The sequence below is a fragment of the Cydia amplana genome, chromosome 17 (genome assembly GCF_948474715.1).
Source record: "Cydia amplana chromosome 17, ilCydAmpl1.1, whole genome shotgun sequence".
Classification (NCBI taxonomy): domain Eukaryota; kingdom Metazoa; phylum Arthropoda; class Insecta; order Lepidoptera; family Tortricidae; genus Cydia; species Cydia amplana.
This window is the reverse complement of record NC_086085.1, coordinates 14,588,096-14,610,422: the sequence shown is the minus strand read 5'-3', so window position 1 is coordinate 14,610,422 and position 22,327 is coordinate 14,588,096. Positions and strand designations below refer to the sequence as shown.

The window sequence follows — 22,327 nt, the reverse complement described above, 5'->3', positions numbered from 1 at the left end:
TACTCCAGCACTTAAATGTGTCAATTAAATGACTGACAGTGATATCTAAAGCAATGTCATTTGAATGATTTGTCTATAGGCTCATAAGATGACTGCTAGCAGTCATCTTATGAGTATAATACAACTGCTTTTTTTTTTTTAAAGATACAAGTTCCGATCATCTTGATTGAAAGAGGTATGTTTTCATTTACAATAATAACTCTTTTTTTTTTAAATAATAACTCAATTTTTTTAAAATAATAACTCTTTTTTTTTTAATAATAACTCTTTTTTTTTGCTGCAGCTGTCATAGAAAAAGTAATGTATGCAACAGCTCATAATTGGTTCTTAAAATTCTCGGGTCTTTTTTTACAAAACTCGACTACGTCTCGTTTTGTAACTTCGACCCTTGAATTTTAAGAACCCTTATTATATCACTGTTGCATAAACTACTATTACTTAACTCTCGCGCATGAGAGGAGGCATGCTGTACTCTACTACTATAACCAACGAAAATAATATACTATATACGTCCCACTGCGGTACTATAATAGTACAGCACAGTAAGTTTCAATATTTTGTTCCAAGTTTCCCACCTTTTTAAATCGGGGCTGCCATGGCCATGCGCCAGCTATGTACGTATTGCTTAAAGCCTCCTATGCATTATCAAGCAATTTACCAATATTATTTAGAAGAGTGCTGAGTGCTGACATTTGATAATGTAAAACATTTTTTGAGCTAGCAAGTATTATGCAAAAATTAACCAATCAGGACTAAGCGTCAATAACTAGCGGCGTCATTTTTCGGCGCCATTTTGTTACTACAGTGAAGCTGGCTCCAGTGTGGTGTGTCGCGCTAAATGTTATACTGATTATTTTAATAATTAAGGATAGATATAAGAAGTGAACAAAATATGGTGCCGGTAAGTGTCGTCCATAACATGAAACAGTGTGTATTTAATCAAAAACTCGTCATTTACGTATTTCGCGTGTCATTTTAGCAAACGAAAGTGTTCATCGGGAGCCTGCCCCAGGGCTCGAAGCCGGAGGAGCTCCGCAAACTGTTCGAACGCTTCGGCGTCGTGACAGAATGCGACATAATGAACCGGTGCGGCTTCGTGCACATGCAGACCGAGGATCAGGCGGCGGCCGCCATCCGGGGCTTAAATAACGCGACCTTCAACGGCGGCGTCATCACGGTCGAGCGCGGCCGGATCAAGGAGCGGGGCCAGCGCGGCGGGCCCGGCGGCGGCGGCCGCGGGGGCATGGGCGGGCGCGGCGGCGGCATGGGCGGCCGCAGCGGCGGCATGGAGCGGCGCGGCGGCGGGCCCATGCGCGGCGGCCCGCCCGGCGCCCGGGATGCGCCCTACATGCGCGACCGCGGCATGGGGCCCATGGGCGGCCGGGACATGCGCGGCCCGGCCATGGGCGGCGGCGGCGGCATGGGCATGAGGAACGGCATGGGCGGCGGCGGCTACGAGCGCGGCGCCGACCGCGGCTTCGGCGGCGGCGGCGGGGGCTACGGGGACGACCGCTACGGCGGGTACGGCGGCGAGGACCGCCGCGGCTTCGCGCTCGCCCGCGACGGCTACGGCGCCGCCCCCATGTACGACGACCGGCGCGGGGGCTACGCCGCCGAGGACATGAGCGGGATGTACGCGGAGGAACGCCGCGCGCCGATGTACCCCGACGAGCGAGACATGATGGACCGACGAGCGCCCATGCGAGGCGCCATGCCCATGTCTGGCGGTTATGACCGAGGAGCGCCTCCCCGAGCGGCACCCATGGGCAACGGAGACATGTTCAGCCGAAGATCCCCCATGTAAGTAAAATTTACATTTATCTCTAGGCTATGCACACATTTGGAACAGGATATTTTTGTCCTGTGGATTAGCACTTAAAAACCTGTATAGTCTCTTATCTAACAAGACCACTCAAGTCATATGATATTTCATAGAACTAAAATGATGTAAGATAAGTGGAAATTCACTTATTTAACATGCATGAGTATTAGAAGTATTAAAGCAATACATGCTATCTGTTTACATTGTAAATGGCTTACTAATCTGAACCTAACCTAGAACTCGCTGTTATTACATAACTATCAAGCATTTGTTATTGTATTATCAACTGATGTGGTATTATCTTTAAATCAAGCTAGATTTAAAGTTTGGATATTTGACAACTTTGCTTGGAAAGATCATAAATTTGAATTTTTAAGTGATCTGTGCTGTTTTGAGCACATAGGGTAATTGTGTCAGATACCGTCCAATTATAGGAGATGTCTACTTTGAAATGCTAAAAAAAAATATTTAAGTAGTCTTACTTAAATGTGCTATATTTGTTTTTATTGCTCATATTGTCTATTTTAGGTTAATATTACGTGACCTTAAATAATATTTACGGTTTATTTTATAAAAAATATATTTTGAAAAAGTAGGGTTATTTCAGTTTCCGTCCGCCTGTGAGCTACTTTTCGTCCACGTATGAGTCAGTTTTCGTCCACTGTATGAAAAAGTACTGTAGGGTGCATTATTGCATTGAAAATCAATTATACCTATCTTTATTTTTTGTTTTTATGTTATATAGATAATTCTTAGTTAGTTACTAGCTTCTGCCCGTGACTTCGACCGCGTAGAATGGTTATTTTCGTGATAAATATTTATATATATTTCCTTCCTCAGGACTCAGACCGACAAACAGTGTTACATTCGCATTTATAATATATAATATCAATATAATAAGGAATCATTTATTTTTAAGCTATGTACGTTACTAGTACCGACTTAGTTTTGTTTTGCATATGCGACAAAAAAATCGCAGCGATTTTAAAATTGTGATTTGTCACATTTTTCCGCGACTGCTCGCGACGCCATTGTCACAAAGTGAATTGCAGCATACGGAGTTGTATGGCCCCGCGCGCACTGCGATAATAAAATCGCACCCCGGACCTCAGTCGGCATTTCGCTCTCCAAGAGTCAACATATCGGAACCTGCTTCTCCAATGGAGTCACAAGATGAGACGCTAGATGTTGACCGTTTAATTATAGAAATAGAAGGAGATCACCTTTGTGGTATAAATACTCAGTCATACAGCGATTGCATATTGTTTCACGCCTGGCGACTGGTACGAAATCCATGTCGAGAATGAACAAATCGTCGACTTTTCATCGCAGTGCGCGCAGTGAATTTTCTGCGATAAATTACAGCGCGATTCTAAAATTGTCTCGCAAAAATTAAAATCGTGGTGCGCGCTTGGCCTTACAGACGCCCGGACCGTGACTTTGCGGTCCGGCGCACGTTCGATCGTGTGTAAGGTGATCCGCCGTATGTACGTCCATTAAAGCCGTGTAACAGACAACCGCACCCATGAGTGAGAGCGAGAAAGAGATGGCTTTTAAGGACGCAGTTTTATAAAGCCCCACATTCACACTCCTACCGTGTAGGCCGCCTCGTAGTCCGCCTCGTTGGGTAGGATTGTGTATGGGGGTTGTGGACTACGAGCCGTCCTACAAACGGCTAAACGGTAGGACGGCTCGTAGTCTACAACCCCCATACACAATCCTACCCAACGAGGCGGACTACGAGGCGGCCTACAAGGTAGGAGTGTGAATGCGGGGCTTAAGTGAGAGCGAAAAACAGATACTTATTAAACCAGCATCCACACGGCCTGGTACAGCTATCAGTTCATGCTGTAGGATATAGAGCGAGATAGGGAGACAATTATATGTCTCATTCTTGCAGGACTATTTTGTAACATCGTGTAAATACTGCTTAATAATCATAGACATTTCAATTATTTTAAAGCCCGCTCCACACTCGTGCGCGAGATATTAAGGAGGGAAAATCGTAAGATTTGACATTTTTTATATTAAGATTCGAGTAATGCTTGATGCTTAAATAATTAATTGCCTATTTTAACTTATTTCCTCGCATATTTGGGGCAAACCACTATGCTCCGGTGGGAATAGCAATTCGTGGAATCGTCTCATTGTCGGACTCAGTTCAATTCTTTCATTTCGTCGAACAAAATCGAAACTCATCCACGAATTGCTATTTTCGCCCTCAGTAATCATGTAATAATAAATCTCGTCTACACCACTCATAGTACATGGACGGAAACTGAAACAATATTTAAAGCTATTTTTAGTTTTCGACCACGTATTTTAAACATGATTTTAATCAAGCAACACTGACAAAATCGTGGACGAAAACTAAAATGTATAATCTTATAAGCAAGAAACATCATTTTAAGAGAAAATATATAGTAGTTTATAAGTCTTTTGAAGTAAAACGATCATAACAAATACTCACCTAGCTGTTCCAGTTACCGTCCGTGTGGTCGGAAACTAAATATTTTTCAAAATTAGTATGTCAGTACTCGTCCACTAAATTTATCAAAGATTATTATGAAAAAACTATAAAAAACACTTAAAATTGCGTTTACTATACTTTTAAGTTGCAGTATGTGCCAATAACGTAACTTAAACTAGTTAAATTAATTAATAAACTTACCGTGAACATTTGCCGCCAACACTTTTTTTTTCTTGCAAAATGACGTTTTCAAGCTCTGGATGCAATGCCGCCACTTACATAATTTTTTTTAAAGCCGCTATTTGTCAAATAACACTTTTATTTTGGTAAAAATATTGCTTAGACATTATGGATTGCAACAAATCCAAACATGTGTGAGAAGGCTTGTTTATATTCAAATTTTCCGCAATTCTTTGTAGCAACTCCGCCAAGTGGACGGAAACAGGCACTGGACGGCAAACAGACACAATTACCCTACTATTTGTTTTGAACTACACAGTTTTTAAAATTCTGAGTAATAATAACTTTAAGGATACTTAAACACTCCTAAAATGTATCCTGTTATTAGGTACTTCTATTGCTTTTGTCTTTGGTATTTTTTACCGGCTCAATTTCCTGGTTATTAGATGGGTACCTGAATGAATGATGGTTCAATATTCTTTTGGCTATTATTATTTTTGTTGAAATGTAACATTTAAACTTAAGTACATTACCTGACCTGTTATTATTTTGTCTAACAGGTTTATTAGTGGTATTATAAACTTTATTGTCTCGTAAAGTTATGTAGAATTAGCTTTGTTCACCCACAAATACCAAGACTTTATATTTAGTCATAAAATGCTAGAGCAAACTAATGATAAAGTAAACTGTAGGCAGCTGAGTAATGTTGCAGTTTTGGTCTAACATTTTATTTTTATAACTTGAAGACTTCCTACATTAAGTTCATGGTTTAAACATCATACTAACAGTAAAACATACTGAGTTTTCAATATTAAATCTCTGTGTTATTAATTTCAGGCGCGCTGGCGCGGGAGCCGGCTATGACCGGGACCCATACACTCAACAGTACCCCCCTATGGGCCGGTGAGTGTTCACACCTGTTGTGTCTAACTGCAACCTCGGAGTAAACAGACAGGACTTCAGAGTTGGACATAAGTAGAAGATATGAAAACTAACAATTAAATTTTTTACATAAAATTTATAGAAATACTTATACTTGAATGTGATAAATGCTAATTTATCAATGTCAAATTTAGTTTGATTTCTAATGAAGGTTGGTAAATGAAGTTACATAGTTAATAAACTTAAGAAAATCTAGTAGTAGTAATAAATTTGCTAAATAAAATTGTGCTGTTATAAAAATATTAATTACATTACCATTTTATTGCTACAATAGCATGTTTTAAACAAATATAAGTAAATTCCTGTAATCTGTTTACTCTCTGGTTTTCTTGCGAAGCATAATGAGTCACCACCGTAACACCTGTTAGGTGACTAATAAATTCAATATGGTCAACTAGATAACAGTTTCTACCGTATACTATAAATAACATAGTCTTACAACGCAGCTAAATGGATTAACTGGATAGAGTGCTGATTTTTTTCTGTATTTTGTACGCCTTACGCATAGTTAACGCAGTGGGACGCCTCTTAGGTCGGAGCGACGTAGACCCGTACGTACGGACTGCGAAACGTTCCTACCGATCACGTATATCAGCTAACGGGCAGTAACATTACGAGTAGTAGTTTACGGACGTTGCCAGCGCTCAGTGAGGCAGGATTAGCGTCGGACGTCCTCGAACTAAGCGGTGTCTAACGGTTGTCTATGGCACTGTATGGCGGGTTGCTGATGTTGGGTGTATGGGTGTTGTAGCGGCGGCGGCGGCGCGGCGCGCGGCGCTCGCGACGGCGGGCTCGGCAGGCGGTACTAGGACACGGAGCCTGCACTAGACTAAGCCGTAGCCCGAGACGCGACACGAACAAATATACCGTAGTCTTCCGGCCCCGACTCCGATCCCGGGCTCGCGTACCTAACGATTAGGAGATTATACCGCGCTAGCGGCCCCTAGACAGTAAGTTGAAGACGGTGACCGCTATGTGAATCGCTTTGTAATTTCAATAAACGAAAATCATTTTAACGAGACGGTTTTCATTTCCCGGTCGAGCTCCGGCGTCCGGCGACATCTTGACTTGATTTGTATAATTACCGATTATAAAGTGAGACTTAAATGAGAATATTGGTAGCGCTGTTGTTTTAAGTTGTATATTTTCGTATGAATTAAATTTCGTAGAATATCATTTTATTATTTTGATTTTCTCCTTCCCGGATAGTTCATGCATGCGATCCTCGAACGCCTCAATGCTTCTCCTGTGGTTGCGGTGTCCAATTTGACTGATATTTGTATTTAGATTTATCGAACGTGTCGCAAGACCATGCTTAATGATTCTCCTATAAATGCTAAGCATTCAGCGAAGTCGGATCATCCGATACGTGGATTACAGAGTACTAGGTCCTCCTGCGACTGAGGCTCGGTCTGTAGGTAGAACAGGCTACTAGGCGTCACAATCTCGCCTGCTCTGTAATCTAAGCATTCGTCTACATTGTATCTAACGAGCGTCGACTTGGAAGCGTGCGAGTCCTTTCAGATAGTTAGTAGCGGCTTGACGGTTGACGCCACACGCCCGGCGCCGCGCTAGGACCACAAACTGCACGTTACGGCGTAAACGTTAGGCGACACCGACTGAAGACGGCGATGCGATAAGGCAATCGTAAGTACGGCGTATGCCAACGTTCCACGGCATGCGATCATTGTAAAGTTCTCCACTAAAACGACTTTCGTAAACGATCTACTTAAAATTTAAACTGAGCAGCGTAAAAAAATTGCTTCGTTGATACTGCTAAAAACTACTAACAATCTTCAGTTTTACATTTAAATTAATAAGCATTAAAAACCATCCGATCTTCTGAATTTAATATTATGACGTTATAACGCTGCAGTCGATTTATAAATACGTCCAAAATTCGGTTAGTCGTTGACAAAAAATTGCGATGTAGCATAACGACAAATTAAGCGGTTATTTTTATAATTAAATTCGTCTAAAATACTGACTTAATCGGATAAATGGAGAACGCCAGTAGGCCGATCATGATCTGGCTCGATGTTAATATTTTTTCGTTTTACAGGACGCCTGGTTGAAGAGACATCTCTGAAGTGGCTCTGAAAACTACTGATGGTGCTCGGTGTCGCCCTCTGGATTTTGGTCAGAGAATAACTGCTCGTTGAAATTAACGATCATTGGTTATGGTCTGTTTGCTTGAGAGACAAATAAACGAATGTATAAGAATTTCAACTTTTTATTTTCACTTTGCTTACACCCTAAAATAGTACAATACGATATTTTTTAGTCTAGTATCTTTAATAAATCACATTTTTTATAGGCAGATATTTAATCATATTTAATAGATTATTCTTTTTTAGTCTTATCAACACAAAACATTGTCTTGGGTATTAACAGAAAGAATAATAATTATGTCCAAATATTGGGTTTATTCATAGTTGGAGTGGAGTTTGTATTTATATTTTAGTGCTGGTTATTCCATCAAGATTTAAAAAGAAATCGCATAACCTCATGAATGTACCTGATAATTGAACAGCCATACCTACAACTAGTGAGAAATCATTTACTGTCATCTCAAAGAGTCCAAATACATAGTGGCATTATTCACAGATTTCAACAGTCTGATAACCTTCAAGTTGATGGAACGTTTTATAAACTGTGCCACATTATAGTGACTAATGGTTCCACAGTCCGCTTGCGAGCAATTAAAGATATCCAGGAGTCTAGCCGTAACCTTCTCCGGGTCGTTGTGAAGGACAGCTTTCGGCGAAATTCTCTTCGCTTTTTTGTACAAATTCTCGGCTGCGATCGTCAAATTGAATGATACGATCTCGTTGCTCCTCTTGACATCGTTTCGCGACATGCGGCAAAATAAATAACCTGGAAAATGATCAAGATGAGGTAATACGCTCCGAAAATTAATGTGGACTCTAAATGCATGTAGTTAAAGTTCTGTTTAGATTGCACTTTCACTGACGGTTTCATGTGAGTTATGCGGCTAAAACAACACATCTCTGCTCCATCAATCACTTTGTGAAGGTTATTATATTATCTCACTGCTTTTATCCAATAAAACTGATAAACAAGTGTCTCAAACATAAAACTTGTCAAAACCACTTGTAAAAATATTGTCACGCACCAGTTTGTTAGTAAATAAAATCTCACCTCCAAAAACACAGATTACTCCGATGAAAAACACGATGGTAGCGCAGAGGCGCTTCGTGACGGGCGAGGGCCCGATGACGCAGGCCCGAGCACGCTCGATACTCATATTGAAAAGTTCACGATCTTCAAATATTTGAACTATTTCACTAAACAGAGGACTAGTTTAGGTCCCGATGCGCCGCACAGTCGGCATGCAATGCTGATATTTCGGTGTCGGGCGTTCCCGCGCCGTGTTTTACCTTTATTTTTAGCCGCGGTCTCACGTTGTGTCTGCGGGTGTTAATGTCCGTCCATCATGTTCGCGGCGAACCATTTCATTTTCGTTTTCCTTATACAGTCCCCTGCAATAATATCTTACTCTTCGAAGGCCGCAAAAATATGTGACACGCTCTATGGCTCTACAAATAAGATCGTGTCAGACTATTTTGGTGCTTTCGTTGTGTAACATATTATTGCAGGTGACTGTACAGTCGGTAACATTACAGTAAATAAGGATGTCTCTTTACAATGTTACTCGATTGCTGCAGAAAAGGATTTGTTTTTGACAGTATAAAATCCGTCGTGAATAAAGGGTTAGCCCCTTTCATCGTAACCTGTCCTTCTGTTATTGGGAAAAGTAACAGGATGGGCCCGTTATTATATTACATTATTACCTATGCATTTCTTTCCCTTGCAATTAATATTCATGTAGGCTTTGTTTGGTAAGTGTAGGTGGGAAAAGAAATACCTTTATTTAACATGATGATAATGGAAAAAAGTAGGTAAGGTCAATGTGGCTAATTCCGTCATAGGGACTATTTCGTCCACGAGCGGCTGAAACAAAAAAGCAATCGCTGCTTTGTCGATGAATTTATCAATTTTGTTCGTTGTTCGAGAAAAACGCTAATGGACACAATAGTCCCTATGACGGAATGAGCCACATTGACCTATTGTAGGTAATATTTGCAAAAATGTTTGTGAAATATACATATGTAATTCTATTTATATATAGATATATCCTGTTCAATAAAATATTAATTTCTAAAGGAAGAAAAAAAAAACCAATTTCTTTACATTATTATTTATTATAAAAAATAGACGGTCTCTTCTCTTATAAGAATTCAAAGATAACATTAAAACCATTTATAAATCTAAAATATGTCAAGTACCCTTGAAAATTATTAATTAACCATTTATTATCACGATATATTAGCCAGTGTCAAAAGTAACAAAAACAAAAGAGAAGCCTACCATTATTTCAGAATTATTTGTGACGTTATCTATGAAAAGGGATCTTATTGTCGATAGCGCTTACTCCATTATTAACGATGCTCCGATATAAATACGACGCTGTGCGGCGTAAGCGCCATCGACAATAAGGTCCCTTTTCATAGATAATGCCCCATATTCATTACTTATGGCACCGACTATACTTTCCTACATTTCTCTATAAAATTCAATGCATTTTGTATTCAATATAAAGAGTCATCAAAGCAAAATTTAATTAGTACCATAAATTCCTACTAAGTCAAAAAACACATATACGGTTCTATGTATTTTTTGACTTATGGGTCTGCAATTAAAATCACAATTTTTAACATTTATACCTAAATCGCTAACGAGTAATATTACACAAATTTTGTTTGTTGTAAGGTTTTTTTTAGCGACACTAAATGACTTTTTTTTTAAATAATCCAAATATTTTTTTATTTCTATAGTTTCCTTATTATTCATTCGCCCAGGCCCAGTATTAATATGCATCAGTGCTAACTCATTTACTCCGATAAAAATAGACAGTGTGCGCGTTTTAGGTATTGACATGACAGCCTCTTAAGAGGGAAGTATACAACGTACTTGTATACAAAAAGAGAAAATGTTTATCCACTTCTAAATATTTTCCATGATTTTTTAGTATGTTATTGACACAATGAAAAACTAGCTTTATAGGTTTTCCTTTTTCCAAAATTTGCAATACAATTTTTTTTTAAACCTATAAACCTAGAATATATTATGCTGAGGTGATCGACATCAAAGTGATTTGTTAACATTTATTTAGTGGAAACCCCACCTAAAATGGAAATTGTATGAAAATAGTAAGGTCAACAGAGGTAAATGCGTCTTTTAAAGATTTCTTCTATACGGAACATTTTAGAACTGTTGCAACCCTCTCTGTTTCAAGTGTGGTCACTGAACTTTTAATGCATACGGTTATAATAGTTCTAAATGACCCGTTTAGAAGAAATCTTTAAAAGACGCATTTACCTCGGTTGACCTTACCAATTGTAAAGTAGCTATTCTTCCCTCTTAAGGGGTCCATGTCCTTAACTATTTGTTATGTTCAGGAGGTTAATATTACTGTTGTCCCATGTTGAAAAGCACTTTCAGGTCCTCGATGCTCAGCTTGGAGGCGCTGGTGTGCCTCGCGCCGGTGAGCACGTTGGCCGCCATCTCTAGTTTCGCGTCCTGCAGCTTTCGGATGCTCTGCTCCACTGTGTCCACGCACATGAATCTGGAAACGAGAGATGTGTGTGAAAAAACCGGCCAAGCGCGAGTCGGACTCGCGTTCCAAGGGTACATTAAGTCCGACTCACGCTTGACTGTACATATCTAAATAGGTTTTCCTGTCATATATAGGTAAAGAACTAATTTTGTGTACCTATTTTTTTTAAATTTTCAGACCCAGTAGGTAGCGTCGGAGATAAAGGGGGGGACGGGACAGACAGACGCACAAGTGATCCTAAAAGGGTTCCGTTTTTTTCCTTTTGAGGTACGGAACCCTAAAATCAACTAAAAGGCTGAAGCCAAAAGGGCCTACGGCTGGTATCGGGCAAAATTATCTTATCAAGCATCATGAGTGGGTACTATATTTTCTTCAATAGTCGTTAAGACAGATTTAAAACCTCATGCCATGCTGAGTTCTGCAGAATTCTTTCTAATTTTCATCATTAAGAATTCATGTTCTGCAGAATTCTTTCTAATTTTCATCATTAAGAATTCATTCATTTTCGAACTAGACAGATGTACAAAATGTAAAAAAAAATACTAGGTCAGGTGGGGTAAATATAAGACACAGGAAAACTTAGTCTTATTTTTACCTGTGTATGATTACTTGATTAGTCAACCGACCGGCTTTGTTCGAAACGGTTTCCTGTTGAAAGTTATTGTACCTAATAATTTCTGTAACCTCGGGAGCAACATAGTTCTTGCAAAATCTGCATACAATGTTGTTTACACCTTTCATACAGCATTTCACTAGCCAAGTCCCTTACTTTATCGCAGTACTTGCGCCAAATTTCCACTTCTCTGGTAAATATTTCTAACATGCAGTTCAAAAACGAAGTAAAGTTACAGTTATGTTTGATACATGTGACCTTTCGGAATGGCGGTGGAGTTGGCAGAGAGGTTTCATTAGTGTTATTACATGGATAAAGAGAAAAACCGGCCAAGTGCGAGTCGGACTCGCGCACGGAGGGTTCCGCACCATCAACAAAAAATAGAGCAAAACAAGCAAAAAAACGGTCACCCATCCAAGTACTGACCCCGCCCGACGTTGCTTAACTTCGGTCAAAAATCACGTTTGTTGTATGGGAGCCCCACTTAAATCTTTATTTTATTCTGTTTTTAGTATTTGTTGTTATAGCGGCAACAGAAATACATCATCTGTGAAAATTTCAACTGTTTAGCTATCACGGTTCGTGAGATACAGCCTGGTGACAGACGGACGGACGGGACGGACCGACAGCGGAGTCTTAGTAATAGGGTCCCGTTTTTACCCTTTGGGTACGGAACCCTAAAAAAGGATGTTTACGTCACAGCGCAGACGGCTTTTTCCGACAGGTAATTCCGAAACGACGGCCATTAGGTAGGGATATTACTTGTCGCCACATTCGCATTTTTAATGTTTTACTGCGACTTAACGTGCACTGAAACTGTAAAGGTTCCGTTCACGCCCCGCCCGGAAAACGCGCCTGTGTGACGGTACCTTAAAGGTTTTGTAAGTAGGTACCTCTACAAGTTTACAGTATTACTTGAGGATATATTACGGATAGGTACTCATGATATGAGATTACGATATTTTTAGAACCATAATCGCTATATTTTAAAGCGGAAAAGCTCTCGCTACGCGGACGAAATCGCGGGCAGTAACTAGTGTACATATTCGCGATCATTCTGGTTATAGTCAGAAGGAAAGGGTCCAATCTTCATAGTTTTGGATCAGGGATGTTGTGGATGCCGATTATTTGACATCCGCGGACGCGGATTTTTAAAGGCTCACATCCGCGGATGCGGATGTCAAGACAGGCACATAAAAAAAACCGGCCAAGTGCGAGTCGGACTCGCGCACGGAGGGTTCCGCACCATCAACAAAAAATAGAGCAAAAAAATCGTGTTTGTTGTATGGGAGCCCCCCTTAAATATTTATTTTATTTTATTTTTAGTATTTGTTGTTATAGCGGCAACAGAGATACATCATTTGTGAAAATTTCAACTGTCTAGCTATTGCGGTTCATGAGATACAGCCTGGTGACAGACGGACGGACGGAAGGACGGACAGACGGACGGACGGACAGCGAAGTCTTAGTAATAGGGTCCCGTTTTTTACCCTTTGGGTACGGAACCCTAAAAACGTCAAATATTACATTTTAGTAATTTTTATTTCAAAAAACCGGCCTAGTGCGAGTCGGACTCGCGTTCCAAGGGTTCCGTACATTAAGTCCCACTCACGCTTGACTGCTCATTTCTAATAGGTTTTTTTGGCCAATGACTAAATTACCTAGCAATCTAGCACTCACGCCGATGCTAAGACGTTCCTGTACCGACCTGTTCCACATCCGCATTAAACTCCGCATCGATTTTATGCGGATGTTGAAAATAATGCGAAGTTCCGCGGTTGCGGATATTCGCAACATCCCTGTTTTTGATCATCAAATACGCTCTTCTGTCCCCAAAACTGTTAGTATTCAATGCCAAAGTCAGCCGCGAGAGTGAAGTTGATGGACAGCGCGCAAATTACGCTCGCGCCCACGCGCCGCGAACGTGTTCGTTGAACTCGCAGGAAACGAGCGATCGTCGGCGATAAATCTGCGCAATGTCACTATACGTGTACCACAGACAAGACATCCTCTAGACTGAGCATAGTAACGCTACCCCCTCTGCCACTTATACGGTAGTTTTACTCCATCTTCGAGTCAATCCCATGCCGTGATTGGTCCGTGTCTTTGAACGGACCAATCACGGCACGGGATTCGCTCACCTCGTCCCCCCGTACCCCCGTATTTTTGGCAGCATCAGTTTCATGAAATAATTGCTCTAAACTCCGTCTAGAGGATTCCTAGTCTATGATGTGTACATAAATGTCTTAACACATTCAGTGCCGAAAACCCGTTCGTTCCCAAGCCGGACGACCCGATAGTCGGGATCGTGGTACTACAGCTTTATATGAAGAAATTTTTGTGGCCTGACGCGGATGTCTTGTTTGGCTGGGTGGCAAAGAATGTGTTCAATGAGAATCTGCGAAATTTCACTATATGTGTACAGTCAAGTGTAAAAATACATATTTTTAAATATGTGTGCACCCATATTTTTCAAGCTTTTATTTAACTTGCAATAGTTGCAATGTACCTACCTATGTGTGTAAATATGTAGTTAACTATGTTTGTACGGGTCAAATCTTGCAAGCTAAATTTGACCCACCTTCCGACTTCCAATGAAGCTGAAATTTTGCATTTTACAGTGGATGTAAAGCGGGCATTGATTCTACAAAAACGCTCGATTAGAATAATATGCGGGGTAAATTGGCGCACATCTGCGAGATCCTACTTTGTGAAGCTGGAAGTAATGACGGTCATATCATTGTTTATGTACAACTCTGTACTAGAAATTCACAAGAAAGCAAGCACTCTACTTAAGCGTTCGGATTGCCACAATTATAATACGAGGAACAATAGCAAACTAATACTTCCATCACTAAGATTAAAAAAGTGTCAAAAACAGGGAATTTTTATAAAAATAAAGCTATTTAATAAACTGCCCACAAATGTCACGGATTTACCTTTTAATTTATTCAAAAAGACAGTCAAGACTTTTTTCCAAAACCATGCCTTCTATTCGATTACTGAATATCTGTCTTTACAAAATATTTTAATTGACGCAAATTGTAAGTAGATTACATTATTATTAAGCGTATTTACTTTATATAGTAAATTCATACTCTATAAGTATAATATTGTGAAATGCTGACTTACCATGTAATGATCATGTTACATTATGGTTAATAAATAAACTAAAACTAAAAAATCAATATGAAAGCCAGGTGACAATGCAATATTATGGTACCATCGAGCTGATCTGATGATGGAGACAGGAGGTGGCCATAGGAACTCTGTGATGAAACAACGCAACCTACTTGTGTAAGGGGTTTTTAGAATTGTCTCGATGAGTATTAGTTGTATGTCGTAAGAAACTGACTGTATTCAGCGATAAAAGCTTGTACCAAAAATGAAATTTTTGCCACACTTCAAAGTATGAAACTTTGAAGTGTGCTTTTTTTTGTAAAATATGAATTTGAGCCGAAATAGAAAAATACGTCTCCATTATTTTTTCATGTTCTCCAACATATATTTAAACCAATATTTAACTAGCAATTTTCTTGAACAAAACTCTCTATAGAAGTTAGAGCGTTTTGTCACTTTTCAGCACTTTGGAGGCCAATTTCTCGCAGTAAGTTGAGTATGGGCAGCTAAAAAAAATACGTGTCTGTTATTTTAGACTACTCTATAACATATATAAAAATTAATCAAATCGGAGCCGGACAGTTGGGTACCCTTCCTTGTCAGTTATAAAACCAACCCTGGTACTCATATAATAAAGTTCACATTCCAAATGTCATATTTAGCAAACGGTTAAAGTTTTTTATTAAGGTACACCCACACAGTCTCGGGAAATTTGTCAGCGATCGCTGCATTTTCGCGGCTTGTACAAGTGTTATTTTTATGTGGTGAGAGTGGTGAGACATTATTCCATTGACAAACTGACGTGTTTTACAAGGAAATGGAAATGAGTGGTTAAGATGAATAATAGTTTGTATCTAATGTGATACTTTAAACAAGTTTAGTCTGTTCGTTTCGTTTCTTGATGGCTTTCTTCTCTATTCAAAATGTTGTGAAGTGTTTACGGACATAAACAATAATAATTTTACATACATATTTCTTTTTCCGATCGAAAATAAATATGGCTAAAAGAAATGCTGTAATATTCAAAAATTATATCATTTTTAGATATTAGATTACTAAGCATAAACTAGCTATACTAAACATCCTTAAGATGAAAGTGGTCCTCATTTTCCTTTCTGGATATTGACATTGCTATGCGCCTTTGTATGAGTTAGGAGGTTTTAAAAAAATTCGATCGAAAGATTTCGTAATTTTGGGTGATGGGAAATGGTGTGCTTGGCAGTCACCTGCAATAATATGTTACACTTTGAAGGCCGCAAAAATATGTGACGCGCTCATATGGTTCTACAAATAAGATCGTGTCATTTACCCGTAAAATTATTCAATGTTAGTATGTCTCACAACAGTTTAAATTCGAAGATTGTGTCAGATATTATTGAGGCGTTCGTTGTGTAACATATTATTGCAGGTGACTGTAGAACTTTTTTAATTGTCCATGTACCTGTACACGTGCACGGGGCGTGTCTGCCCGACGCGGTATATCCGGTCCTGCGCCTGCTCCTCCAGCTGCGGGTTCCAGTGCGGGTCCAGCAGCAGCAGGTGGGACGCGCCGCACAAGTTGTCCATGTACCTGTACACGTGCACGGGGCGTGTCTGCCCGACGCGGTATATCCGGTCCTGCGCCTGCTCCTCCAGCTGCGGGTTCCAGTGCGGGTCCAGCAGCAGCAGGTGGGACGCGCCGCACAAGTTGTCCATGTACCTGTACACGTGCACGGGGCGTGTCTGCCCGACGCGGTATATCCGGTCCTGCGCCTGCTCCTCCAGCTGCGGGTTCCAGTGCGGGTCCAGCAGCAGCAGGTGGGACGCGCCGCACAAGTTGTCCATGTACCTGTACACGTGCACGGGGCGTGTCTGCCCGACGCGGTATATCCGGTCCTGCGCCTGCTCCTCCAGCTGCGGGTTCCAGTGCGGGTCCAGCAGCAGCAGGTGGGACGCGCCGCACAAGTTGTCCATGTACCTGTACACGTGCACGGGGCGTGTCTGCCCGACGCGGTATATCCGGTCCTGCGCCTGCTCCTCCAGCTGCGGGTTCCAGTGCGGGTCCAGCAGCAGCAGGTGGGACGCGCCGCACAAGTTGTCCATGTACCTGTACACGTGCACGGGGCGTGTCTGCCCGACGCGGTATATCCGGTCCTGCGCCTGCTCCTCCAGCTGCGGGTTCCAGTGCGGGTCCAGCAGCAGCAGGTGGGACGCGCCGCACAAGTTGTCCATGTACCTGTACACGTGCACGGGGCGTGTCTGCCCGACGCGGTATATCCGGTCCTGCGCCTGCTCCTCCAGCTGCGGGTTCCAGTGCGGGTCCAGCAGCAGCAGGTGGGACGCGCCGCACAAGTTGTCCATGTACCTGTACACGTGCACGGGGCGTGTCTGCCCGACGCGGTATATCCGGTCCTGCGCCTGCTCCTCCAGCTGCGGGTTCCAGTGCGGGTCCAGCAGCAGCAGGTGGGACGCGCCGCACAAGTTGTCCATGTACCTGTACACGTGCACGGGGCGTGTCTGCCCGACGCGGTATATCCGGTCCTGCGCCTGCTCCTCCAGCTGCGGGTTCCAGTGCGGGTCCAGCAGCAGCAGGTGGGACGCGCCGCACAAGTTGAGACCCACGCCGCCGGCGCACAGGGAGAGGAGCATTATCTGAATACGAAATTATAGTGGTCATAGTTCGCTTTTTTAGCATTAGAAAGAAGGGAAACAATCTTGACGTGTCTAACGATTTCGATAAAATTTACTATTTCCGGGGACGAAAAACTGGAAACTCTGGGAAACTGCGCATTTTTGTGTTTTTATTATGTTTTCCAGATATTATTTTTAGTATATATCATACCCGGACGTCAGACTTGGCATCGTTGAGCGCGTTGACTAGCGCGGCGCGCGCCGGCACGGGCACGCTGCCGCTGAGCGTGACGCTCCTCACGCGCTCCTGCTTCAGCTCCGTCTCCACGAGGCTCAGCACTGACGTCCATTGGGATACCACTACCGCTTTTTCACCTGAAAACAAAAAAGAAATATTGTGACGTCTGCTCGTGGTTGTGGCACATTGCTCAAGGAATTACCAGGGCAGAAATAAGAAAAGTTATTGAGATGTGAGATGAGAACCACGAATTTATCTGTAAATTTGCTTACTTACGAATATATGTCATACCCGCTATTTCAGTCATAGTGAAAGCCGCATGAAAATCGTTCAGTAGTTTTTGAGCTTACCGCGAACATACAAACAGACAGACGGCGCGGCGCGACTTTGTTTTATAAAGTATAGTGATTAGAAAAATAGACTAAGAAAAGTTACCTTTATTGACAAGCTAGGAAACAAATCAAATTATTTTCATAAAAATATTTTGATTTGTTTTTAAGACAATCCATGACAGCTTTAATCTTAGAGGAGCGCGTGCTAAGTTGGAACACGAGGTTGTTCGGATAGAGCATGAATGGCCAATGGGACAAGTTACCTTTATTGACCAGCACATTTTCTTTAAGACAGTCCATGACAGCTTTAATCTTAGAGGAGCGCGTGCTAAAGCTTTGGATTCCTCCGAAAACGGTGCCGTCATATGACGGCCGTCATATAGCGGCCGCAAAAGACGGCCGTCTTTACGGTGGCGACATGTGGAAAGTACCACGGCGTCATAACACACCGTCATCCACCAAGGTCAAAGCGGCAAATTTGAAAAATGTAGGCGCGATGGGATAACGTCCCATAGAAAATTTGAATTTCGCGCCTTTTCCTACTGACAAGATTTGCTTGATCATCTATAATTTACTTGGAGGATGAAATATCATCAGAAGAGGAAAATAATCGTAGTACGGAATCACTTATTCAAATCTCGTGTCATTTATTCCAAAATGGCGTCACCGCTATCTAATAAAACGTTCACGAAACTATCGACACCGTCATGACGGCCGTCATCTTATGTTACGTTGGCAATCAACGTAACGTAACGCCGTCTAGGAAACCGCGCCATCTTGTTTACATAGACAACGTTCTAGTGACGTCAGTCAACGCTATATAGCGGCCGTAATATGACGGCACCGTTTTCGGAGGAATCCAAAGCTTTAGCACGCGCTCCTCTAAGATTAAAGCTGTCATGGACTGTCTTAAAGAAAATGTGCTGGTCAATAAAGGTAACTTGTCCCATTGGCCATTCATGCTCTATCCGAACAACCTCGTGTTCCAACTTAGCACGCGCTCCTCTAAGATTCAAGCTGTCATGGACTGTCTTAACTCTCCGCATGGTAAGTTGGATCACGGGGTTGTTCGGAGAGAGCATGAATGGCCAATGGGACAAGTTACCTTTGTTGACCAGCACATTTTCCTTAAGGTAATCCATGACGGCTCGGATCTTAGAGGAGCGTGTGGCAAGTTGGAACACGAGGTTATTCGGAGGGAACATGAATTGCCAATGGGACAAGTTACCTTTATTGACCAACACATTTTCTTTAAGACAGTCCATGACAGCTTGAATCTTAGAGGAGCGCGTGCTAAGTTGGAACACGAGGTTGTTCGGATAGAGCATGAATGGCCAATGGGACAAGTTACCTTTATTGACCAACACATTTTCTTTAAGACAGTCCATGACAGCTTGAATCTTAGAGGAGCGCGTGCTAAGTTGGAACACGAGGTTGTTCGGATAGAGCATGAATGGCCAATGGGACAAGTTACCTTTATTGACCAACACATTTTCTTTAAGACAGTCCATGACAGCTTGAATCTTAGAGGAGCGCATGGTGAGTTGGAACACGGGGTTATTCGGAGACAGCACGGAGCGGATGGCCTCGGCTACCGTCGTGCCTTCTTCCTCTGGGGACGTTGTAGACTCGTTCACCTTATCTCCGCTCTGGGAACAAAAGTATGAGCGTTAAAAATGACACATGACCACGTTAAAATGGCAGATTTCAGCATAGACTTACCAAATGTAGGCTGCAAAGTTTGAAAGGAGTAGGATCCTGACAGGATCGCCATGTACGGATGGATGTTTTAATAAATAAAATAGAATAGTGATTACATGTGTTTATTGGTCAAACACAACTTACAAACTAAAGTCCCCTCGTCCTCTTTAAAGGCGCCGGTGTCATCCCCGTCCAACATGGCGGCGATGAGGCCGCAGTGTCCTGATGTTGACATGTACCTTATTAGCGTCCTCCAGGGTCAGCTTGTTCAGCTCGGCCAACAGATCCTTCCCCCCCTCGTCCTCTTCAATGGCGCCGGTGTCATCCCCGTCCAACATGGCGGCGATGAGACCAGTGTCCTGATGTTGACATGTACCTTATTAGCGTCCTCCAAGGTCAGCTTGTTCAGCTCGGCCAACAGATCCTTCCCCCCCTCGTCCTCTTCAATGGCGCCGGTGTCATCCCCGTCCAACATGGCGGCGATGAGACCAGTGTCCTGATGTTGACATGTACCTTATTAGCGTCCTCCAAGGTCAGCTTGTTCAGCTCGGCCAACAGATCCTTCCCCCCCTCGTCCTCTTCAATGGCGCCGGTGTCATCCCCGTCCAACATGGCGGCGATGAGACCAGTGTCCTGATGTTGACATGTACCTTATTAGCGTCCTCCAAGGTCAGCTTGTTCAGCTCGGCCAACAGATCCTTCCCCCCCTCGTCCTCTTCAATGGCGCCGGTGTCATCCCCGTCCAACATGGCGGCGATGAGACCAGTGTCCTGATGTTGACATGTACCTTATTAGCGTCCTCCAAGGTCAGCTTGTTCAGCTCGGCCAACAGATCCTTCCCCCCCTCGTCCTCTTCAATGGCGCCGGTGTCATCCCCGTCCAACATGGCGGCGATGAGGCCGCAGTGTCCTGATGTTGACATGTACCTTATTAGCGTCCTCCAGGGTCAGCTTGTTCAGCTCGGCCAACAGATCCTTCCCCCCCTCGTCCTCTTCAATGGCGCCGGTGTCATCCCCGTCCAACATGGCGGCGATGAGACCGCAGTGACAGCACACTTGTCGGAGCCGCAGAAGTAGAACTAAGATCTCGTGGGCTTTGACGGGTTTTGCTCCTGTAAATGAATTAATATGATAGGCCATTCGTAATCCAGTTTGAAGAGTAGGTATCAGCTCTTTTCCAAAATGATGTAAGGCATTTTTGGCATGAAATGGGTTTTTTGGCATATAGCGTACGGCTTTTTTAAAAGGGTTTTTTAGGGTTCCGTACCTCAAAAAGGAAAAAACGGAGCACTTATGCGCACGGAGCACGTGCGTCTGTCTGTCCGACCCCCCCCCCCCCCCGAAACTATAGGGTCTAAAATTTTGAAAAAAAAAAATACATAAAAAGCATACAATAAAATACATCTTTTATGTACCTAGTAATATTTATCGGTTTATCTTTGTATATCATTTAAGTATTAGTATTTTATCATAATTTTGTAGGTTTATCTTATTATGTTTATATATGTCGCAGGGAAATGATCAAAACAGAGATTTGAACAAATATCTAAGGGATATGATCAAATCACGCAGGATGTTAAAATGGCGAATCCATATCATCATTTCCCTAGAAAAGTTCAGTCATTTGACCAAATCACTGACTCTGTTTAGTGAAAAGGCAAAATCGGCCAATAAACGCGAAACGCTTTTTCATTTCACTAGATTTGTTTAGGGATTTGACAAAATTCCTAACCACGACAGTAAGATGACGAAACGAACTTAAAAAGTCAACTAGTTTTATCATTTCGCTAAACAGGTTTAGTGAAATGATAAAGTCTCAACTGGAAGATGGTACCTATATGGTGATTTGATTAAATCTCTGAACGGTTTAGTGAAATGACGAAAGCAAGTACCTACAGAATACAACAGTTTACTCTCTACAGTTAAGCGATTATTAAGTGATTTTTTTGAAAATATCGGCTGAAAAAATGAAAAAGAGACTTCTCTGCACAAATTCAAAGAGTTGCTAATGAAATCAAGCGTGTTGGTGGACGTCCCTAGGTAGACAGAGGTCCATTAGATGGAAGTAATGCACCGGGGATTGTTTTAAATATTAAAAATAATCTGTACCAAATCGGTAAATCTGTTGGCATCATAAAAGACCTAGAAACGCACTTCAGCCAACCACAACGTCATTCACTGCAGCAGTTCCCTCTACGAAGTATAGTGTACGTGAAATTGCAGCTAAGTTATCTGTATTTAGAGATCAGGGGTTCAAGAAGTGTTCCTGTAAAAAGTCCAAAGTACAATGCAAAACAAATCGTCGGGTGACAAGTAAAAGTCACTAACTAACATCATTGAAATTATTGGACAATAAACCGTGTTACAACTGTTACAAGTGTAATACTCGTAAAGTGCATTGTTACTTTAATTTTTTGATAGTACTTAGTGACTTTTACTTGTCACCCGACGAAGATTAGATTATATTTGCCTGTAAAAAAAATGACATGTGTGTCACCAAGATGCCACAAATCTACACATGTTTTAACAAATAATTGGCTACTTTCATACTAGTCAAATCAGCTACATTTTTAGAACTGTCAAAACGAGAGATTTGATCAAATCACTTAACTGTAGAGAGTAAACTGTTGTATTCTGTACTTGCTTTCGTCATTTCACT

General features: G+C 41.9%; 3 protein-coding genes across 4 annotated transcripts in view; 1 reads left to right on the top strand and 2 right to left on the bottom strand.

Annotated features, from left to right (window-relative positions):
- The first annotated feature begins 774 nt into the window (after nucleotides 1-774).
- Nucleotides 775-7,643, top strand: LOC134655770 (uncharacterized). 2 transcript variants are annotated; one of them, XM_063511232.1, is made up of 4 exons: nucleotides 775-901; nucleotides 980-1,800; nucleotides 5,310-5,375; nucleotides 7,477-7,643. In XM_063511232.1, exons 1-4 carry the CDS (start codon nucleotides 893-895, stop codon nucleotides 7,487-7,489), a joined length of 909 nt encoding a protein of 302 aa, XP_063367302.1. In that variant the 5' UTR covers nucleotides 775-892; the 3' UTR covers nucleotides 7,490-7,643. The 2 variants fall into 2 exon arrangements, with proteins under 2 accessions (XP_063367302.1, XP_063367301.1); XM_063511231.1 differs by lacking the exon at nucleotides 7,477-7,643 and adding an exon at nucleotides 6,166-6,590.
- Nucleotides 7,644-7,939: 296 nt separating this feature from the next.
- LOC134655786 (uncharacterized) lies at nucleotides 7,940-8,748 on the bottom strand. The gene is made up of 2 exons (XM_063511248.1): nucleotides 8,577-8,748; nucleotides 7,940-8,291 (listed from the first exon to the last, which is right to left on the bottom strand). Exons 1-2 carry the CDS (start codon nucleotides 8,680-8,682, stop codon nucleotides 7,981-7,983), a joined length of 417 nt encoding a protein of 138 aa, XP_063367318.1. The 5' UTR covers nucleotides 8,683-8,748; the 3' UTR covers nucleotides 7,940-7,980.
- Nucleotides 8,749-10,902: 2,154 nt separating this feature from the next.
- The window catches only part of LOC134656099 (transcription termination factor 2), a 41,316-nt gene continuing 29,891 nt past the window's right edge, over nucleotides 10,903-22,327 (bottom strand). The window contains exons 17-21 of the mRNA XM_063511616.1: nucleotides 20,596-20,780; nucleotides 19,443-19,617; nucleotides 17,610-17,773; nucleotides 17,262-17,419; nucleotides 10,903-11,064 (exon numbers count right to left, since the gene is read on the bottom strand). Coding sequence (XP_063367686.1) covers nucleotides 10,908-11,064; nucleotides 17,262-17,419; nucleotides 17,610-17,773; nucleotides 19,443-19,617; nucleotides 20,596-20,780 — 839 coding nt within the window. The 3' untranslated portion in view covers nucleotides 10,903-10,907. The remainder of the gene's footprint in view (nucleotides 11,065-17,261; nucleotides 17,420-17,609; nucleotides 17,774-19,442; nucleotides 19,618-20,595; nucleotides 20,781-22,327) is intronic.

Coding starts and splice junctions, on each gene's coding strand:
- LOC134655786 (XM_063511248.1), bottom strand. CDS start 8,682: ATGAGTATCGAGCGTGCTCGGGCCTGCGTCATCGGGCCCTCGCCCGTC. Junction 8,292..8,576: donor AGTAATCTGTGTTTTTGGAG/GTGAGATTTTAT, acceptor ATCATTTTCCAG/GTTATTTATTTTGCCGCATG.
- LOC134655770 (XM_063511231.1), top strand. Junction 1,801..5,309: donor TTCAGCCGAAGATCCCCCAT/GTAAGTAAAATT, acceptor TATTAATTTCAG/GCGCGCTGGCGCGGGAGCCG. Junction 5,376..6,165: donor CAGTACCCCCCTATGGGCCG/GTGAGTGTTCAC, acceptor TGGGTGTTGTAG/CGGCGGCGGCGGCGCGGCGC.